This window comes from Condylostylus longicornis, unplaced genomic scaffold (genome assembly GCF_029603195.1).
Source record: "Condylostylus longicornis isolate FDR11 unplaced genomic scaffold, ASM2960319v2 ptg000011l, whole genome shotgun sequence".
Lineage (NCBI taxonomy): Eukaryota > Metazoa > Arthropoda > Insecta > Diptera > Dolichopodidae > Condylostylus > Condylostylus longicornis.
Window position 1 is genome coordinate 3,610,825 of NW_026577980.1, and position 19,600 is coordinate 3,630,424.

Consider the following 19,600-nt stretch of genomic DNA (forward strand, 5'->3'; position numbering starts at 1 on the left):
TTCTCATGTTTTGCAATAATGTCATATGCAATATGCTCGACTATTAAGGTATAATTAACAAGTTTTTGACTTAAAGCTTGTGAGTTCAATAAATGAACAATAGAGATTGTCCATTTTCAATAATATTTTCAATTTAATTTAATTGGCGGCACATGATCTTAGTTCATTATACTCGTAGGTGTTGAGAAGAATATGCAAAGACTTGTCTAAAAACATCTTAATTAAATTGTTCTTTTGCTTATTCCTGGCTCATTGATAACGGAAACCTATGATAAAATAAATGTTCTTTATTTGATTGTGCCGAAATTTTAGTAGCTGAAAGTTGAGTCCTGCAACAACCATTTTGTATAAAATAAAAAATAAAAAAAAAAAACTAAAGTCGAATTTCTATATATAATATTTTATTGCGCGCATACTTATAACCTGAAAGAAATAAAATTAATTGCTGTTTAGTCCCAAATTTAACGGACAGCAATAATATTATTTTCGATCGCTGCTTAGTTATGCAACATTTGAACCTATTATATTGGTAATTAAAGTGCTTGCATTATAAAAATAAATATAAAATTTAGCACGAGCCATTTTTTGGTGTTCTATAATAATGAACAAGAATCGATTAATTTTCTTAAAATTATACTTAAAATATGACGTACATACATTTAATTACAATATTATTCAACCTAATTAAATATTCATGTGTGTATATTGGTATACATTAAAATTTTTAATATCCCTGCAATAAACGCAATAATAAATGATTTTGAAACTATAAGAAATGGGAAAAAAAATCCAATTATCTAAAATAAATGTTTAAATTTCAACAAAATAACATTATTTTTTTTTTAATGATTATGGTTCTTGTTATTGTTGTTCATTTCATTGTTTAACATGGAAAATTAAAAAAAATTAAAATTACTTTTGTTTAATTTTCCTGTTTTTTTTTTTTGTGGTAAGGAAAATTTGTTAGATTTTTATGTTAATTGAATTTCGTAATTGCTATTTTTTTCTTTCAAAAATTCTTCTACAAATAATATATATATATTTTTTTAACGATAATTAGAATAATTTGTATTAAATTTGAAAAAAAAAATAATAAGTAGGTGACACTTAAACTTAAAATATTAACAAATTTAAAATGTTATTAATTAAAGACAAAAAAAAAATAATTAATTTTTAGTTTTTTAAACTAAATAATTTTCGTAATAATAGAAATTCAAAAATAACATGATATAACAGTATGAAAATCTTTCTGTTTCTGCATACAACAAATAAATATAACTCAAATCAGGTCTGCCCAACAAGGTCAATCGATTACGATCTACCAGTCGATTGCGACACGAATTTCAGTCGATCTATGGTTGTTATAGATGGTTGATTATACCACCATGAAACTTAATTTTAATTTATTTTATTTAAATTCAATTATTAATTCAATTAAAATTTTTATATTAGAAATTTATTTATATTTAATATTAATTATTATAAGATTAATTATTATATTAGAATTACTATAATATGTTAGATAAACTATACCAAGTGACACTTCACACTACATTGTTCGCCTAATTAATGAGAAGGAGAAAAAGGAAGCACATTGCTTTTATAAGAAAAATTAAGTATAGGTAGCTGTATTCGTATAGGGATACAACGAGAATTTGATTTTACGATATTATTTTAGTTATAATAATGACCGCTACAGAACTAAAAATCGAAAATATTAAAAAAAATTTTTTTTACAAATTTTTGAAAAAATGGTTGCTTTGAGTCACAATCTCATTACGACTATAGCAATTGACTGACAACTTCGTGACATCTTTTGGATTTTTTTTTGAAAAATGATAATAGTGCTCATGATAGTAGTGCTCACTATACTTTTAAACTGAGGTAACATATCATAAAATTCGTTATTATTTCTTTAAGATATTAAACTAGTATATCGAACTTCTGCTCAAATTCTAGTAATTCACTATTGCGAAAGAAGGAAACTTAGTCATAACTCTCAGCCTAGCTTTCTCATAAACGGTCTAAAAATTTGTTAAATATTCCAACAAATCATTTAAATTTATTTACTTTTAGCGATTACGAATAAGTTTCCCATATTATGGACAATATTCGTTACTTTTACGCCTTCAGAGAACTTGAACCCGTCAGTTTCTTTATATTTACTACATACATCTAGTAAATTTTCAGTTGAAAACGTTTTGCTTTAAAGAATAGCTCGCAGTTTTTTATGAATATTAAATTATTCTCAAATATGCTTCTTTTATTCATGTTATGTTCTTGTTTTTTTTTTCAAAATTTATATTTTTTTCAAAACATGTTTTTCATTTATAAAATATCATAAATGACTCTTAATGACTCTTCTAAAAAAAAAAGAAAAACAAATAATTAAATTTTCATATTCTAATATTATTTAAAATCACTAAATTTCAAATAAAAATAGATTAAACACATTTTATATTTCTATTTTTAATATTATTTATTTTTGTATATTTGTGCATATTTTTTTTTTAAATATACTTACATAAAAGTATTATAATATATTTTTTAAATTATAAAATAAACAAATATGACCCATAGGATTATTATAACTTTTATCCCAATGGCCTGCATATTTCAAAATTTCATTATAATTTTCAAAATAACAAAGATGAAATAATAAATTTTCTATAATAACATTTAAAAAGTCAAAAAAAAATTAGTAATGTTATTTTGAAAATTTCAAAAAAAAAAAACAAACAAAAAAATATTCTTGTTTCATTCCTTAGATTTTTGTTGTTGTCATTTTTATTCAGAGAACTAAACAACTATAAAGCGACAACGTCAGGCAATGACAACAATCATAACTATAAATTTTTTTTTCTTAAACGTATTATTACAAATGTTTTTCATCTTTACCCGTATATTTTATTCGAATTGATTATTTGAGAAGAATATTATAATATTATAGTTTTGTTTATAATACTGATGAAAATTATGCCGAAATTGTCTTGAATTCGTCTTGATATCTATCAAATATTTTTTGACACTTTTTTTATGGTTTGGAACTTTGAAATCCACAAAATATTTTGTATTTCTATAATAAAAATATTGTTATAAGAAGAAATCACATTTTTTATATTAGTAATTTCTTATACGCATACATCGAGAGTCAATCAAGAACAAAAACAACACAAAGAGAGAGCAACAAGAGAAATAAACAAGGATAACAACAACAAATAGTTTACAAATGACAACATTGACAATAATACATGAAGTGCGCTTGTAATTTTTTCTGGAATTTCTGAAAATATAATAAAGGTTGCCAATGTAAGAAAGCCTTCCTTAGTTTTTAAATTCAGATAGATTTTAATATGTAGTATGCGTATCCAGTAGTTCAGTACTTTTATTTTTCTCCAATAATATTATTTTTCAATAAAAATTCCAATTATTTTAAAATATTTCACAATAATTTACATTTATTCTTAATAATTTTATTTAATTTTTTTTTATTTTGACTCTTTTTTGAAAGCCATAAAGAATAACACTTTTCCTCACTCTTAATAAAAAAAAAACAAAAAAAAAATTTCAATGATATTTGAAAATCGCGCCGCCGATCATCTTCTCATCTTTAAAAATTCTGAATAGCAAAAAATACAGCAAACAAACAATAAAAATTGTATACGAAAAAAACGACATTTAAAAACATCAAAAACAAAATTTGTCTTGACTTTCATATCATGTGTTGGATTTTATTACAATTTTAGAAATTTTAGATTTCAAAAAAAAAAACACAAATTTTTTTTTCAATATCCAACACATTGTATGTTAGTAGGTATACATAATGGTACATACAAATAAATATATGTACATATGTATGTAATATAAAATATAAAACAAAATATTAGTGGAAAAAATACTAATTTTTGAAAATTTGCCAAATACAAATTTTTTTTTTACAGAAAATAAAAAAAAAGGCAGCGTGACGATATCGTATGAATAGGAATTTGCGCAAAAGATTTAAAACAAGAATCATTTAAGTAAAGCAAAAAAACAAAAAAAAATTGTAAAACAGAAGAAATTCATATTCAAAATAAATGTTATCTATAATACCTACAGTAGGATTACCAAATGTACTAAATTGGGAAGAAATTAATACAAATTTTTAACACGCGATGGCCCTGTATCAGGCCAATAAGAAGTTCCATTCGCAACCCTTAAATCAGAAAGAAGGCCCGAAGGATTGCGCTTCCTATTTCACATTAGACGCAGATAGGTACAAAATGAATGTTCCAAGTCCTCTACCTCTACAATATCCTGACATCGCCGACAGACGTCCGTTGTAGTGACTTCTAGCCTCTTGGTAATTTTTCTTAAGAGACGGTGCAAACGTTTGCATCCGGAACCGAACTCAGATTATGTATTTTTTTACTCACCATATTCCAAAAATATGCAAAATCTGGTGATCATCCTAGTCACTTTGTTTTTGAAGGTGACTATAATTTAGGAAAATGACCATTGGTGCAGTGGTTGTGGCACCAGTCTTTTAACCGAAGGACCTGTGGTTCAAACCCCGGTCATCATTAAAATTATATTCAATATTATAACTTAATATAAAATATTTATAAATATGATACTTATACAAGTAATTTTCATATATTCATAATATTCGATATTAAAAAAAAAACTAAGAAAAATAAACAATAAGATACTTAGAACCTTAAATATTTAATATAAAGAAGAAACTACGGCAGGCTAGTCACCAACCTAGTTAAAAAAACTCTATGACGTAGTGAAACTACGAATATGACTATGATATCATGCACAAGCCCTCTATTCCTCCCAGGAGTGAAGAAGAAAAGAAAGAATAATCCAGGAAAAATGAGAAAACCCAATTAAAAATATAAGAATTTCGTTTCTTAAGTGTCTAAAAAGAGTAATCAGGCTACCGTTTCAATGATGATCAAGAAATTGATTCAAACAATACATTATGTATGTTGATATATGTAATTATACTTAAAGCAGGCAAGGTCTAGCAGGCTGCTAATCGCTGATAATTTTTTTATTTCATTGTAGCTTAATTGGTAGAGGTTGACTTTACTGAATCCAGTTTCGAAGCAATAATAATAAAATAAATTATTTCATTCACAATTATTGCACATAGTCGGTTACCTTAATCGTATATAATATACAAAGTTAATTTTTCAAAATGTGGAAAATACACAAAAAAGAAACAGAAAACAAAAATGTAACCCCCGAAATATTTATAGAGCACATTAATCTATACATTCAAAATATATAATTCATTCCAAATACTTTTAGTTAAATTGAAAATCTAAACAAAATATGCGTTCATCTTAAATATAAAATACAATTATTTCAAATAAAAAAATCTATTTAGAAATGAAAAACCATATTATATTTGAAAGAGAATATCACAAAATTTGGGTTGACCACTTAAGAAAGAAATTGTTTTTGTGGTTTTCTTAATCAAATCGTTCTAAATTTTAAATAAAATCACTATGAAATTAAATTTTATCATATTTTTTTATAAATTAAATGCGACTTACTAAACAATTAAGAAAATGGCGTAAATATATAAGTAAGAGTAATGAAAATCTTTAAATATATTCGATGAAGATTTGTAATTAATTTCGAATAGTACTTCTAGTAATAAACATAACCACCTACTTCATCCATGTTCAGTAGGTGTCCTTGTTAGATTTGTAACCTTTTATAAACTTTGAGTTTTCCTCCGTAATTTTTGTGATCCATTTCGTAAATATGTTTCACAACCATTGAATTGAAATTTCTCTTAGGGCTTAGTTTCCTTGCGCGTTTTACCTCACTTAAATATTCCTTTAGACTTTTAATTGGTCCCCTCGTTTGTCCTATGTAATATTTGCCCGCAATCATTGCATTTGATTTTATATATACCACATCTCACATGTATTTTCAATTTATCCTTGGCTGAATTTAATAAGCTTCTTAGTATCTTAGTTGATATTTATTACCGATTTATGACATTCGGATATTATTTTTTTTTAATTGCTTTCTTATCAAATTCATTAAACTGTGATCATAAGTCAAAGATGCCCATATTGTTCTTTGTTCCTCCAATAATTTGTTCTGTACCACGTGCTCATTTTGTCCTGTTCAATCGGACAACCATTTTTGACTACTGTATCCAGTATATGAAGCTTTCTTCTGCTTTTAAGTTCTATTTTTCCATATGATATGTAGTAAATAGACTTTTTTCATCTTAAAACGCAAGTTCTAATTTTCCGATCTCTAACTTATAAGCTCATTTTACTTAGTGCAAATTAATCTGTAAACATTAGAAGATATAATAAATAACTATTGTGTGCTTTATTTAACAAAGGCAAGAGGTTTTCCAATATTTCTTAATTTTATTGAACTAAATTAAACTCTTAACCACACAATATTTTTACATTTTGAACTTTTAATTTGACTTTTAATAGTTTAGTTATTTAACATTTTTAATTTTATTATTATTTTGAAAAGCAATTTAATTAAGAAAATTAAAGCCAATCAATATTCATTTGAAATTTACTTAGATACATAATATAATTATATTTATTAAGAAATTTTCTGAAGCAAAATTTAATAAATTTTTATTTAATGGCAAAAAGCCAATAATTACAATTTTACATACATATATATAAATATATATACAAGAATTTAATGCCAATATGTTAATAATATTGGTATGAAAATTACCGAGAAAATTAAAGTGGCTATATACATACGTACATATATATATAATTTCACGTAAGATTTTAGAAAGTATAAGCTCGTATTCTAGAAATCAGTTTTTCCTAATAAATTTAAATTCTCCTGCTTCCATGTAGGATCTAATTTAAATACATTAATATGAGTGTCACAATTGATCGATCGGAAAAAAATTACTAAATTATATGATTAATAAATAATTAAATGAATAATTATATCATAAAAAATAAAAATAATTAAATAAATTATTATAAAAATTATTTAATAAATGTTTATATTTTCATATTATTTTAATTAATTATTTAATTTTTCATAAACTTTACATGCAATCCAAGTATATGTGAAGTGAAATATGTAAAATATATAATTAATTATTTTCAATAATAATATTTGAATAAATTTTATTTTAATTATAAATGATATACTTAAATTTCCGGCGATCTAAAATCATTTTATAATTTATTTAATAATTTTTATTTTTATTTATTTCTTAATGATTATAAGGGTCAAAGTTTTATGAGATCCCGTTCAGTATATATGTAATGCATATATAGTATAAATAATATTCTCATATCAAATATATTGTCGACTCATTGTCAGGTAGGGATATCCACATTCGCCCATACTCTTCAATAACGTTCCCAATAAGTATACAGTGGTTTCTTATGAATAACTTAGAATTTAATTGCGTGGACAGCATAGCCCTACTGTTTCATACATTCGAAGACATGACAACGAAACTTTGTGAAATACAAATAATTTGCATCAAAGCATTTAGGAGACTTTGGAAGAACTGGAAATCAGCATAGTTGAGAGCTTTTAATGACTGCGTTAAATCGGTTCTACTATATATGAGAATGAGACCTGGCTCGTAAGAAAAAAGCGACATAGATAAGCTGCAAACAATGCAAAATAAATACTTACGAGCTATTTGTAATGTGCACTCGCCCAGACTAAATACAAATTCGGAAGTCTGAGAGACTACGAGCTTGGAACCAGTGGAACCCACCAATTAACGTTTATTAACGTAAAATTTCCAAACCTTACTCATAGCGTTCTCGCAACGCGAATGGTTTTATACTTTATATTCTCTATTACTCTATGCACGCTCAATTTATGAAGTGATAGGTAATATTAATTTTTATTTAAAATATTAAAAATATTTATCTTAATTTTTAAATAATTTGAAATTTTCTTGAGTTTCAAAGATACGGTCATTTTAAATCGAAATTTTCAAATCAAATTGACATTAATTTAAATAAATTATTTTAATAAAAAATTTAAAGAACAAATATCACAAAAAAAATATTATTTACGTTTTTCAATTTGTTTTTGAGCTTACATGCGCGCGATGCTCTAATTATTATAAAATTACAGTTCATAATTTTTGCAACAAAGTTTAAAATATCCACATGCATAAATAATAAAAACTCTTCTATAGTATTTGTGTATGCATCTATATGTATGTGTATGGAAAATCTTTTGATCCTTGGATCTTTTAAGGCAATACGATCTATGAAAAATATTTTTATTTAATGTTAATTATTACGATAATTATTATGACAATCAACATTTTACGATCTCTTTTCATATACATTAGAAAATATATTTAGATGGTTACGTGTGTTTTGGGTGTATTGTGTGTGATCGAGTGTATGTATATGTAAAATTTATTCTGAATAATTTTAAAGGTCAAATGCTTTTATTATATTTTTGTACTTTTTTTCTCTTTGATTATTTATTATAAAAATTTTATAGAAACACATGTATGTTACAATAAATTATAACATCAAAAACTTGAAGGTGTACTTTCTGAGGCTGAATACGTTTTCACGTCCGTGTAATGTTAATCTGTCATTTCAAAGATATTGTTACAAAATTTGAACTAAAAAAATTTTTATCTCGAAATAAGACACTTTTTTGACGCAAAAGCTTTACATAGTGTTAAACAAAGACTCACGAAATATTTTTTTATTCTCTGTTGTTAATTCACTAATATTCATACAAAAGACCAGAACATTGCTGTCAGATGATGTTTGTTGTTTACTTCCCGAAAAAAATAACTTCAAATTAAAATATTTTCTTACACACTTAAAGTAACAACTAACGCAATATAATATTAAGAATGCAAATGTAGAAAGGCCTTCCACAGAGAGGAACTTTTCTTCTCAACCTTGATCAATATTTTTTATTATGTCAAATCAATTTGCAACAACAATTGTCACATTTCAATCGATGTAAGAATTTTCTTTGTTTTTCATTTCGAATTTTCAAAATTTTCCAAATTACAAAGAGTGAACGGTAAATGTTTATTCGTAAATTTCGTATTTTGTTTTGACATTTCAAATAATATTCACAAAAAATATTAAAAATATTAAAATCAAAATCAAAATAAAAATTACTTTCAAAATAAAAACTCAAAGATTTATTATCAATTTTTTGCTTTAATTTTCATTAAAAAAAAATCAAATTTGAATAATTTCTAAATTTTTTTTTTGTAATTTCAGATTTGCTCCAATTCTTCAAAATAATAATTCTGCTGTAAGTGCAATAAAAAACATTAAAGTGCAAAGGATTCGAACATAATTCCTTTAAAAAAAATCAAAAAATATATAAAAAATTTCATAAACAAATTATTAAAAATAAAAATGTAAGGAAATTACAAAAAAAAATTCCACATTAAATTTCAAATTTTAAAAATTGTAAAAGAAGCTCAAAAGAAAAATTTTATTTAAAAAAAAAATTATAGGGAAGAAAAGTGATGTTTATCAAGTGAAAATTAATTAAAAAATTTTTTTGGTGATTTCTATTTTTTTTTTATTTTTTTTGTTTAATATTTAAAAAAATATCCAAATTATATAAAAATATTATAAAAATTATATTGTGATATTCATTTAATATTTAATTCTAAAATAAAATAAAATTATTATTTTTTCTTTAAAAAAAATATTTATTCTATACTTATAATAAAAAAAAATAAAAATATCAAAAGCAGAAAAAAATTAAGAAAACAAAAATGTTACAACACCCTGCAGATTTTTATGATTTATCAACAGTTAGCAGCCGTCAAACGCCCCCATATAGTCCAACTGGACTTAGTTCAGCACATCATAATAATAATAATAATAGTAGTACTAATAATAATAATACATCCAGCGGGCTGGATATATTAAATGGTACAACAACAGCAACATCACTTGGTAATGGAACGTCAAATGGGAGTAGAGAATCATTACCAAGTTTTGGTTTTACACAAGAACAGGTGGCATGTGTATGTGAGGTAATTATTTTATTCTATTTATATAAATGTTAATTCGTATTTCAATTCTTTTATTTCATATTGCGTTTTAAAATAGTAGGTAATTTCTTTGCTTGTTTGATTTTTCATATTTAATTGACACTTCATGTGCAGTGTTTCCGAAACGAAACATTCGGAATCGGATTCAATCGAATCTTTTCTAAAATAATCGATTCGTTATTCGAATTGAAATATTTGACTTTAGTTAATTAGTTTTTTTTTTCAAAATTTCATGTCTATTTAGGTAGATGCCTAATACTATTGACAGAAATATTCAATATTAATAATGCTGCTCAAGAAATGTCAATATTGTAAATATTAAATGCTGCTGACAGACATATGAACATTCACGATTGCACAAAAATTCGTTCACGATTGGCAAGCAGACAAGTTTATGAATGCATTGTTATTTTTGTTATTTGAATGTATTAAAGTGTTGTCAAAGTCATATCGATTTTCGGACACACTGACAAATATATCAATTTCGGAGAGGCTGACAATTATATAATATTTAGTTTTATTAATATTGAGAACTTGAAAGCGAACTTAAAATTATTTGACATAAAAAAAACTATTTCTTCAAAGAACACTGCCATATTTAACAATACAATTAATTTTAAGGATTGATTTCATTATTATTTATTGCCGACCTTCAAAAATTAATAGCCATTTTTATTATCAAATGCTTTTAAGCATAACTTTAATGATGTCATTTTATATTCTGTTTTTCATATAAGTATATGTACATTCTCATATATATGTACATACTAGATATCTACATCTACTTCATTGCAAATATATTAAGTGTGTCTATTAGTTCAAGAATTATTTTTGGTATTTAGATAAATTACAATAAGTGATACTTGTATACCATAAATAAGTTCTTTCCGATATTTTCTTCTTTCTTCTAATATAGAATTTATTCTATAAATATTATATAATAATAATTATAAAGTGAATGCATGCATAATTAACTATATTTATGTAATGTCATATATACATATTTTAACTGTGTAGTTAAACTGTCAAAACTTAACCACTTAAATGGTTCTTAAATTACAATACCTTTTGTATATAATAAAAGTGTAAAATTTTTCCACACTTAAGTTGTAATTTAAGTAAAATTTTGAAATTGAACCAACACTAGTGCATATTTAATTGAATATTTATAGTAATTTATTTAATTAGACATTAATAACTCCTAACTATAGGTAATAATATATAGGCTATAGTATTTATGAACACAATTAAATTCATATTTAATATTATTTTGAATCTTAAATTTAGTTGCAATTGAATAAATATTAGCAGAAATATTGAGATTTCAATTATATTTTAGTTAAAAATAAAAATTAACTGCATAATAATTTTGACATTTGAAAATGTCAAATCTTGATTGGTTGTCAAAAATTATGTTAAATGGTTGTCAACATTTAAAACTATCGACATTTACCTCGTTTAAATATGGCAGCTTTAGTACGTTTTTAGTAAGCAAAATTTCTCGGTTGACTTGTGTGAAGCCGGTTTCAAGTACGCCTGAAGCTGCCATTTAAACGGGGTAATTTGCTATATAAATGACATTATATTATGTTCAAACATATGAGTAGGCCTACAAGAAGCACCGCAATCTTTCAAAATTACTTTGCATAAAATTCAGTATGCTTTGCCTATTTTTATGACATTCTCGTTTAAAATGGCCGTGCTTCCAGTTCATAGTTGGTGTTTAATTTAAATTTAATAAATTCCTAAAAAAAAAATTAAAATTTTATTTTTTAGAAGTTTTCCTCTATTTTTTATACTCACCATAATTTTTTTCTTTTTGTTTTTGTATTATTACTTCAAGGTATTACAACAAGCTGGCAATATTGAAAGATTAGGTCGATTTTTATGGTCATTACCACAATGTGATAAATTACAATTAAATGAATCTGTATTAAAAGCAAAAGCTGTAGTTGCATTTCATCGTGGTCAATATAAAGAATTATATAGATTATTAGAACATCATCATTTTTCACCTCACAACCATGCAAAATTACAAAATTTATGGTTAAAAGGTAAGAAAATTTTTTTCCATTTTTATTATTTTTTTTCAATTGTTTAATTTTTAATTCTTAAACAATAAATAACTTGAAATAAAAGAATAAAAGAATTATTTTTAATGTTCTTGTACTTTTGAAATTTAATTTACCTTCAAAGTAATTATTTTAAATTAAAATAATAAGCAAAAAGATAGAACAGCAAAAAAATTGAGGATTACAGGTAAAATAATAAGTATTTTAATACACCTGTTTAAACATAAAAGAGACAATTTTTTTCCCTTTCACTGTTCAAAATAAATTTTTACATTTGAGTTAATTTTTTTTATCCTTTTCCCGCGGTACGGTGTAATTCGTTTAAAAACTCCCCATTCTTAAGCAACTTTTCTTCTTTTTTTCGCTCACTTATTTTTTACATTCGCTTTTATTGCCTCACCTCTTCTACATAAAAATATTATAAAAAGTTTTTTTTTGCAATTATATAATTGTTTTCTAGCTCTTTAGAACTTCCAAAACCATATATAAGAAAAAAAATAAAGAATAAGTAAGTACAAGAGGAAAAAAGTGATACTTTTTACAAAAAACAAATAAAGCCTTATAAACAATATCCTTAATTTTACATATTAATTCATACATATACACACATGCATTTGCAATCAACATACAAATGTATGTATTGTTATTTTATTATTATTATTAATTCTTATTTTATTTTCTCTTTTCTATAATTATTCCTACATACACATACTTACAAATTTACATAATATAACATTTTATAATAATCTACTGTTTTTTTCTTGTTTTTTTTTATAAAATTTTATTTTATATGTAGCGCATTATGTTGAAGCCGAAAAACTTCGTGGAAGACCCTTAGGTGCTGTTGGTAAATATAGAGTTCGACGTAAATTTCCTTTACCAAGGACTATTTGGGATGGTGAAGAAACTAGTTATTGTTTTAAGGTAAAATTTATTATTAAAAAAAAACCTGCATACATACATATCCCATTACTTACGTACTACATACTGCATATAAATAAATATAGATGTCAGTCATGTAGAAAATAAAAAAAAAGGTACAAATAAATTTTGTTGTTGTAATCATTATTGCTATTTCTCTCCGATATTTATTTGCCTTTAATTATTGTTGTTCATATTGTTAAAATATTGTTGTTTACTTTACAAAAAAGATTTTTTTTTGGCTTCTTATATTTTTAGCACGTTTCCTAAAAACAAAATATTGAAAGAGAGGTATTCTCAGTTACACTCTGTTTATCCGCCCGTCTATATATTTTTTTTGGCCATTTATTTTAATGAAACGACTATTTTTTTTTAAATTCCGCAAACGCGGAAAGTGACAGAATACTTCCTCTACTGCGGGATGTTTGAATATCGAAAAGACAGTGTGGCTGCTAAAATTAATCGTATTTTGGTATATAAATAAACGTAATTTAAATAATGTCCTAGACTGACTAGTAGTATATTCACTTTTCAAGGGAAAAGTGCTACTATACAAACCATTCGTTTGATGCAACTCCATTAGAATTTTATATTTTGCAATACTCACACATTCATTTAGTACGATAATATATTCTCAAAATTTTAGTTAATAAATAAGATTTTTAATGTGGTTGTATGAATAAAATAGAATGCATCTATGTTCGAAGGCGATATAACACGATATCAGCTTTGAAATAAAAACTTTATGATCGAAAACGTATAAAGATCTATTGAACTTGAGACCCATCCATCTAATGAACTCGAGCACTTTCTGAGGCCCCGAAGACCACAACTCCGCCACCATTTTCGAAGTCCAACCTGCCCTTTAAGTATGCAGTACCCCGACAAGACCACGATGATGATTCTCATCTGATTTTTGCCTAGCCGCATAATCTTAGGTAGCTTCTGATCATAATCTCCCAGAAGCTCTTTGACCCTTTGCAATCCCGAAATGCTTCGACCGCCTTCTCGCTGATTTCCTCCTAGTTCCCAGCGAAAATCATTTCTTAGTTCGAAGTATGTGTTCCGATTGCACAAAAGGGCTCCAGACCAAGGAGGGGTGTATTAGCCCTACTCCTTGCCAGCGCGTCGTCTGCCTCATTTCCTTCTACGCCCATATAACCTGCGTAATTCATTGAGTTTCTCAAGACAGCTCCATATTGCCGCGAATTATACCGAAAACAAGTTTAGCGGTCCGATGGCAGTCCGGTTGTCCGACGTAAACACTATCTTTTGCCCCTGATATTCTTTTTCCAGGCCGAACTGCGTGCACAATTCAATAGTGTGCATCTCAGCCTGAAACACGCTCGGAAATGATCACATAGGTTCGAAGAATTTGGTTCTTGATCTAAACACCCTCGTGCTCGTTCCCGTATTGGTCTTTAACCTATCAGCGTACCATCTGATGATGTGTGATCTGACTCAGTAGCGCGGTAAGTTGTAATGATGATCCCTTCTGTTTCCACTGCTCGATAAATTAGGAGTGGCACCACCATCATGGTATACATTCCCAACATGACGGACAGGGAGCAACCCCACGACCTGCCCGTGATAGCCGTGCACACCATAATTGCGCCAACCTTCGCCAAAGAAGCTTGAAATCAAATATCACTCCCAGCTATATATTTGACCTCCGATTTATCAAATGAATTGTGTGTGTGAAAGCTGGTCCAGCTTTCTTCCAGCTTATAAAATATAGGGGATACTATATTTATTTACTGTTTATTAAAGTATTGGAAAAAACAAATAAATTTAGATCTAACCATTGTGCAATTACGGTGTCGCGCTATAGTTCAGTTATAACTGAAAGTATAACAACTGCGTTTTCTCGAATTTTTCGACTCTATAATTTCGTTTATATTCCTTTAATCAGATTTGCCGTTGTTTTGTAAATATGAATTCAAATTTCCATCAGAATTATTCTCTAGTTTAAGTAAAGCTTAACACTTATCTTCAAGTTAATAAGAAAAATCATATTTGCTTGCATTAAAAAATATGAAAATTTTCCCAACTTTAATTTTCTTATTATGAATTCAAAAATTTTCTTCAATAAATATTATGTTCTATTTCATCGAAAAAAAAATTTCATCTTTGACATTATAAAAATTTGGCATTTTCAGTTTATCTATTTAATTTTTTCAGAACATATCATCTTTAATTTCACGATTTTCATTTCACAAATATTTTTCTCTTTCATAAAACTACACACAATGCTATAAATTTGTTATATTTTGTTCAAAAATAAAAATTTGCAAATTTTTATTTGCATCATAACAACCTATTTGACACAACATTAAATGTCAACTTTTTTGTTGTTAATCTGTTCCAATTAATATTCAAACGAAAAAAAATATTAGAATACTGTGTGACATCAGTTTCCCATTATTTGTATTTTGTTTTTTATTTTTATTACTTTTTTTTTTATTTTTAATTTTTATGTAATTAAATATAATTTTTTTGAATACACTACAAGCCAAAAAAATAAATGTTTTGTTCTATTCATAAGACCAAATGTAATAACACCGAATGTATGTATATTTACTGCATTCAATTTATAGCAGTAAATAACAGATGATAATTGCTCAAGCTTAATACTTTTAGTTAAAAGTGCTACAGTAGCTTTACTTGCACTTAGTTTAAGCATTATTACGGCACATCAATCTTGCGTTACTCACAAACCACTCCAGAGAATCTCGCAAAAAATGTTCTCGTATTTAACCGCTATTCAGTATCACTATACTGGGCAAATAGCTCCAACAGTTATATCCACATTCTCAAACATTTTTTGAAGAAAAGTCGTTGCAATAAGGTTAAAAGTTTTTCCATCTTTTTTAGTAGAAATGATATTAGACCAACTGGTTTGAATGTTTTAGCTGTAAATGCCATCTTCTACTTCATAAGGGAGAGTCAGGCTTGTTAGAGTTGCACACCTAAAAAAATATGTTTCATTAATTTATTGGTATTTATTTTTATTGCCTCAAATGTACTTAGATGTAGTAAAATCTATACAAAAATATACTTACATATTTACTTTACAAAATGTTTATAACATTATTTAGTCGTCATATATCTTTGTTCTGCTTATGATCTATTTCGCGTATATTATATAGTGAATCTATTCTAAATAAAGTGAATGAATAAATTGGGTGTATACTTCAATTTAAATATTATTGTAACTTTTGTTTTCTTTTTCATACTTTTCTTAAATTGTATTGCGTCAAGTTTATTAATGATTCACAACTAATTTCCGGCTTCATTCCCGTTTTTAACAATATATAGTCGCGCATATTTATTTATTTTTCGCCTATACTGTTTTTTTTTGTTCCTGTACTCTTCTTTTTTGCTTTTTAATATTTTTTACCAACAATTTCAATTGAAGTTTTTTTTTAAATTAAATTTGAAATTATTTCTTTATTATGATAATGGTGTAATCATAGACTTTGTCGTACTTCAAATTAATATACAAAATAATTCATTTAAAACCATCTGGTTTACATTAATGTATGTACATCTTTTATATACAATCATAAAATGTTGTTTTGACATTAAAATGCTCGGAAGTCTATTAAAAATATTGCTATAAAAATAAAAACAAAATGGCAAATTAAGAATTTTTTTTTTAACATTAATGATGACAATTTCATTTAGTGTATTTAAAGTATTAATTATATGGATGAAAACATACACATCTACATACACACATGATACATACACGTATGTATATAGGTTATGTGAACTTTATGTTCGAAGAAACATACTTTTTCATAGTGAACAACAATTTTCATCTAGAAAATATCTAAAAAAAAAAATATGATAGTATTTATTAATTTTATGAAAAATTAAAAATTCCGTTTGTAAATGACTTAGAAACAAAAATAAAATAACAAATGTTTTTTTACACATGTTCCGTAAATTCTTGATGATTGATACTTTTAATCCTGAAAAATTGTTCATTTACATTAGGTCTACATTTTAATTCTAAGATAAAAAAATTAATTTGGTACACTTGCATTACCTGTACATGATCGTTTTTATTACATTTGTAAATTGCGAATACGTGTTATTACATTTTGCACATCTTATATATTATTCATAGAAATTGTAGGAAACGTATTGCAACATGTTTGAATGAGTGCTAAATTGCTATTATACATTATAAACTTTATTATAAGCAGGTCTTAATTTGGTTTTCTTTTTGATGATGTTAAACTTTACATATTTAATTTTTTTCTGTTCTCCGTAAGTATGAAAATTGCAAATCATATCAAACATATTGCAACATGTTTGATTGGGCATTGAACTCCTTTTATACTGCCATTAATTTGATACAAACAAATTTGAATTTAAATGTCTTCGATGATATTTCTGCATATTTGCTAAAAAAAATTATAAAAATTAAAAAAAAAGCATTAAACGTCATTTAAAATCATTAAAAATCATATGATATGTCCAAACTTAGTCAATTTTCCTTTCAACATAACTAATATATTTGTTTTTAATTTTTCTATATAGGAAAAATCTAGATCAGTTCTAAGAGATTGGTATGGACATAATCCATATCCATCACCTAGAGAGAAACGTGAATTAGCAGAGGCTACAGGATTAACTACAACTCAAGTAAGTTTCAAATAATATTCCTTTGTGAAATTTTAATGTGAATTTTACTTTCTTTTACAGGTTTCCAATTGGTTTAAGAATAGGCGACAAAGAGACAGAGCTGCTGAACATAAAGAGTAAGTTATTTAACAAATTCATTATTATTGAAATTTAAAATACAATTTTTTAAAATTATTCAAACTCTGTACCTACGATTTAACAGTAAGAAATATTCCAATAAGGTTTGCAACATTCCATATTATTGACCTTGACTTATTAACATTCTTTTGAGTGTATTCTAGCTAAATAAAGAAATTTAGAAATAAAAAAAATTAAAAATATTTGCCACCGTTTAAAATTTTTGTAAACCTATTAACAAAAGGATATTAAAGGTATCGCCTATATATTAAGATTTCCTAAACATTAAGTTTTAAAAATTTGAAAAAATTTCTCATAATTTAAAATTATAAAAAAAAAAATTTTTTTTGTACAAAAAACTCTTGACTTCATTGATGCTTTTAACGAATATTAACCCTTATCGGGTAAAATTTTATTTTTGTTATTAAAATATTATGAGTTTGTGCTATAGTGTAGGGATCAGTCAATTTAAATGTGCAAAAGCAAAAGGTTCTGTTTACTGAGTACTTAAAAAAGGATAGAATAACGCAGATGATAATATTCCTGCCACGGCGTTTTGAAAATAATTATTATTGAATGCTCGTAGAGTTAAAAAATATGCTCATTCAATTCTCTTGTGCACATGAAAGAGTAGTCTAAGTATTTTCCTTATTTTACCAATTTACAAACAAAATATATAGTAGAAAGGATGTTTAATAAAAACAAAAAATGTAATTTTCGCGGTCTTCCTCTTATTCTTTTAAAACAATAAAGTTTATATATGATAACTAAGATGTTGTCATCATAAAAATCAAAATCATCTCCTTTTGTTTGTTTACCTAACCATCAATATGCAGTATATTCAAAATAATGCTTACTATATATAGTCATTCGGGAAGGCACTAACAAATTTCTAATACTGAACCGATAAATATTTTAATGTTCCTTTTTTAAATATCAAAATAAACACTTTAGCAAATAAAATTTTTTTTTTGCGATTGATTCCAAAACATGTGAGAAAATAACATAAGAATTTAGTGAATTTGAGAAAATATGTTCACACACATTTCTGTGTTTGTTTAAAATTATAAATAGTTTTATGAAAATAAAAATTATTTCTGATTTAACAGTAAAGTTTCTGTATGATGAACATATTGTTCATCAATTACAAGTATAAGTTATTTTATGACAAGAAAATTGTTACAAGTATAAGTTATTTTATGACATGAAGCCTCGGTTCTGTTCTATAGGGCTTTGAACTCTTAAATTCTGTTTAAGTGCATATCATGCTTCTTTGAAATACTGCAGCTATATGCTACATAACCTCGTTTTGTCAAAGCTTCCAAGGCATCCGGATCAGTTATATATATTGTAGATTTGTAGATTTGTATAACGGGGGCAACAGTGCACCGCGACCACGTATAAGGATCTATTGTGCGCTCCTATCCGAGTGCGGGGCATGCCCTACACCACACGCTCGAGACCCACCCTCCTGATGAACTCAAGCAACTTGTGAGAACCAGAAGGCCGTAACTCCGCCACCGTTAGAGCAAAGCCTCCCAGCACCTACCCCTTCCTACGAGCAAGAGAATCACACTCCCCCAGGAGGTGCACCGAGGTCTCTTCATACTCCCCACAGAATCTGCAAGTATCCTCATTTTCCAGGACCAGCCGACTGAGGTGTCTCCTAAGTCTGCAGTGACCCGTCAAAATGCCGGTGAGGACTCTCACCTGGTTCTTGCCCATCACTATAATTTTCTTAAATCGCTTCTGGTCATAATTTTCCAGGAGCTCCTTGGCTTGCCGCAGCCCCGGAAGACTTCTC

At 26.3% G+C, this 19,600-nt stretch overlaps 1 protein-coding gene across 1 annotated transcript in view; it reads left to right on the top strand.

Annotated features, from left to right (window-relative positions):
- Window positions 1-19,600, top strand: part of LOC129619272 (homeobox protein six1b) — a 78,540-nt gene that overhangs the window by 14,551 nt on the left and 44,389 nt on the right. Inside the window, exons 2-6 of the mRNA XM_055534443.1 lie at window positions 9,240-10,012; window positions 11,874-12,084; window positions 12,899-13,026; window positions 17,575-17,679; window positions 17,740-17,795. Coding sequence (XP_055390418.1) covers window positions 9,749-10,012; window positions 11,874-12,084; window positions 12,899-13,026; window positions 17,575-17,679; window positions 17,740-17,795 — 764 coding nt within the window. The 5' untranslated portion in view covers window positions 9,240-9,748. The remainder of the gene's footprint in view (window positions 1-9,239; window positions 10,013-11,873; window positions 12,085-12,898; window positions 13,027-17,574; window positions 17,680-17,739; window positions 17,796-19,600) is intronic.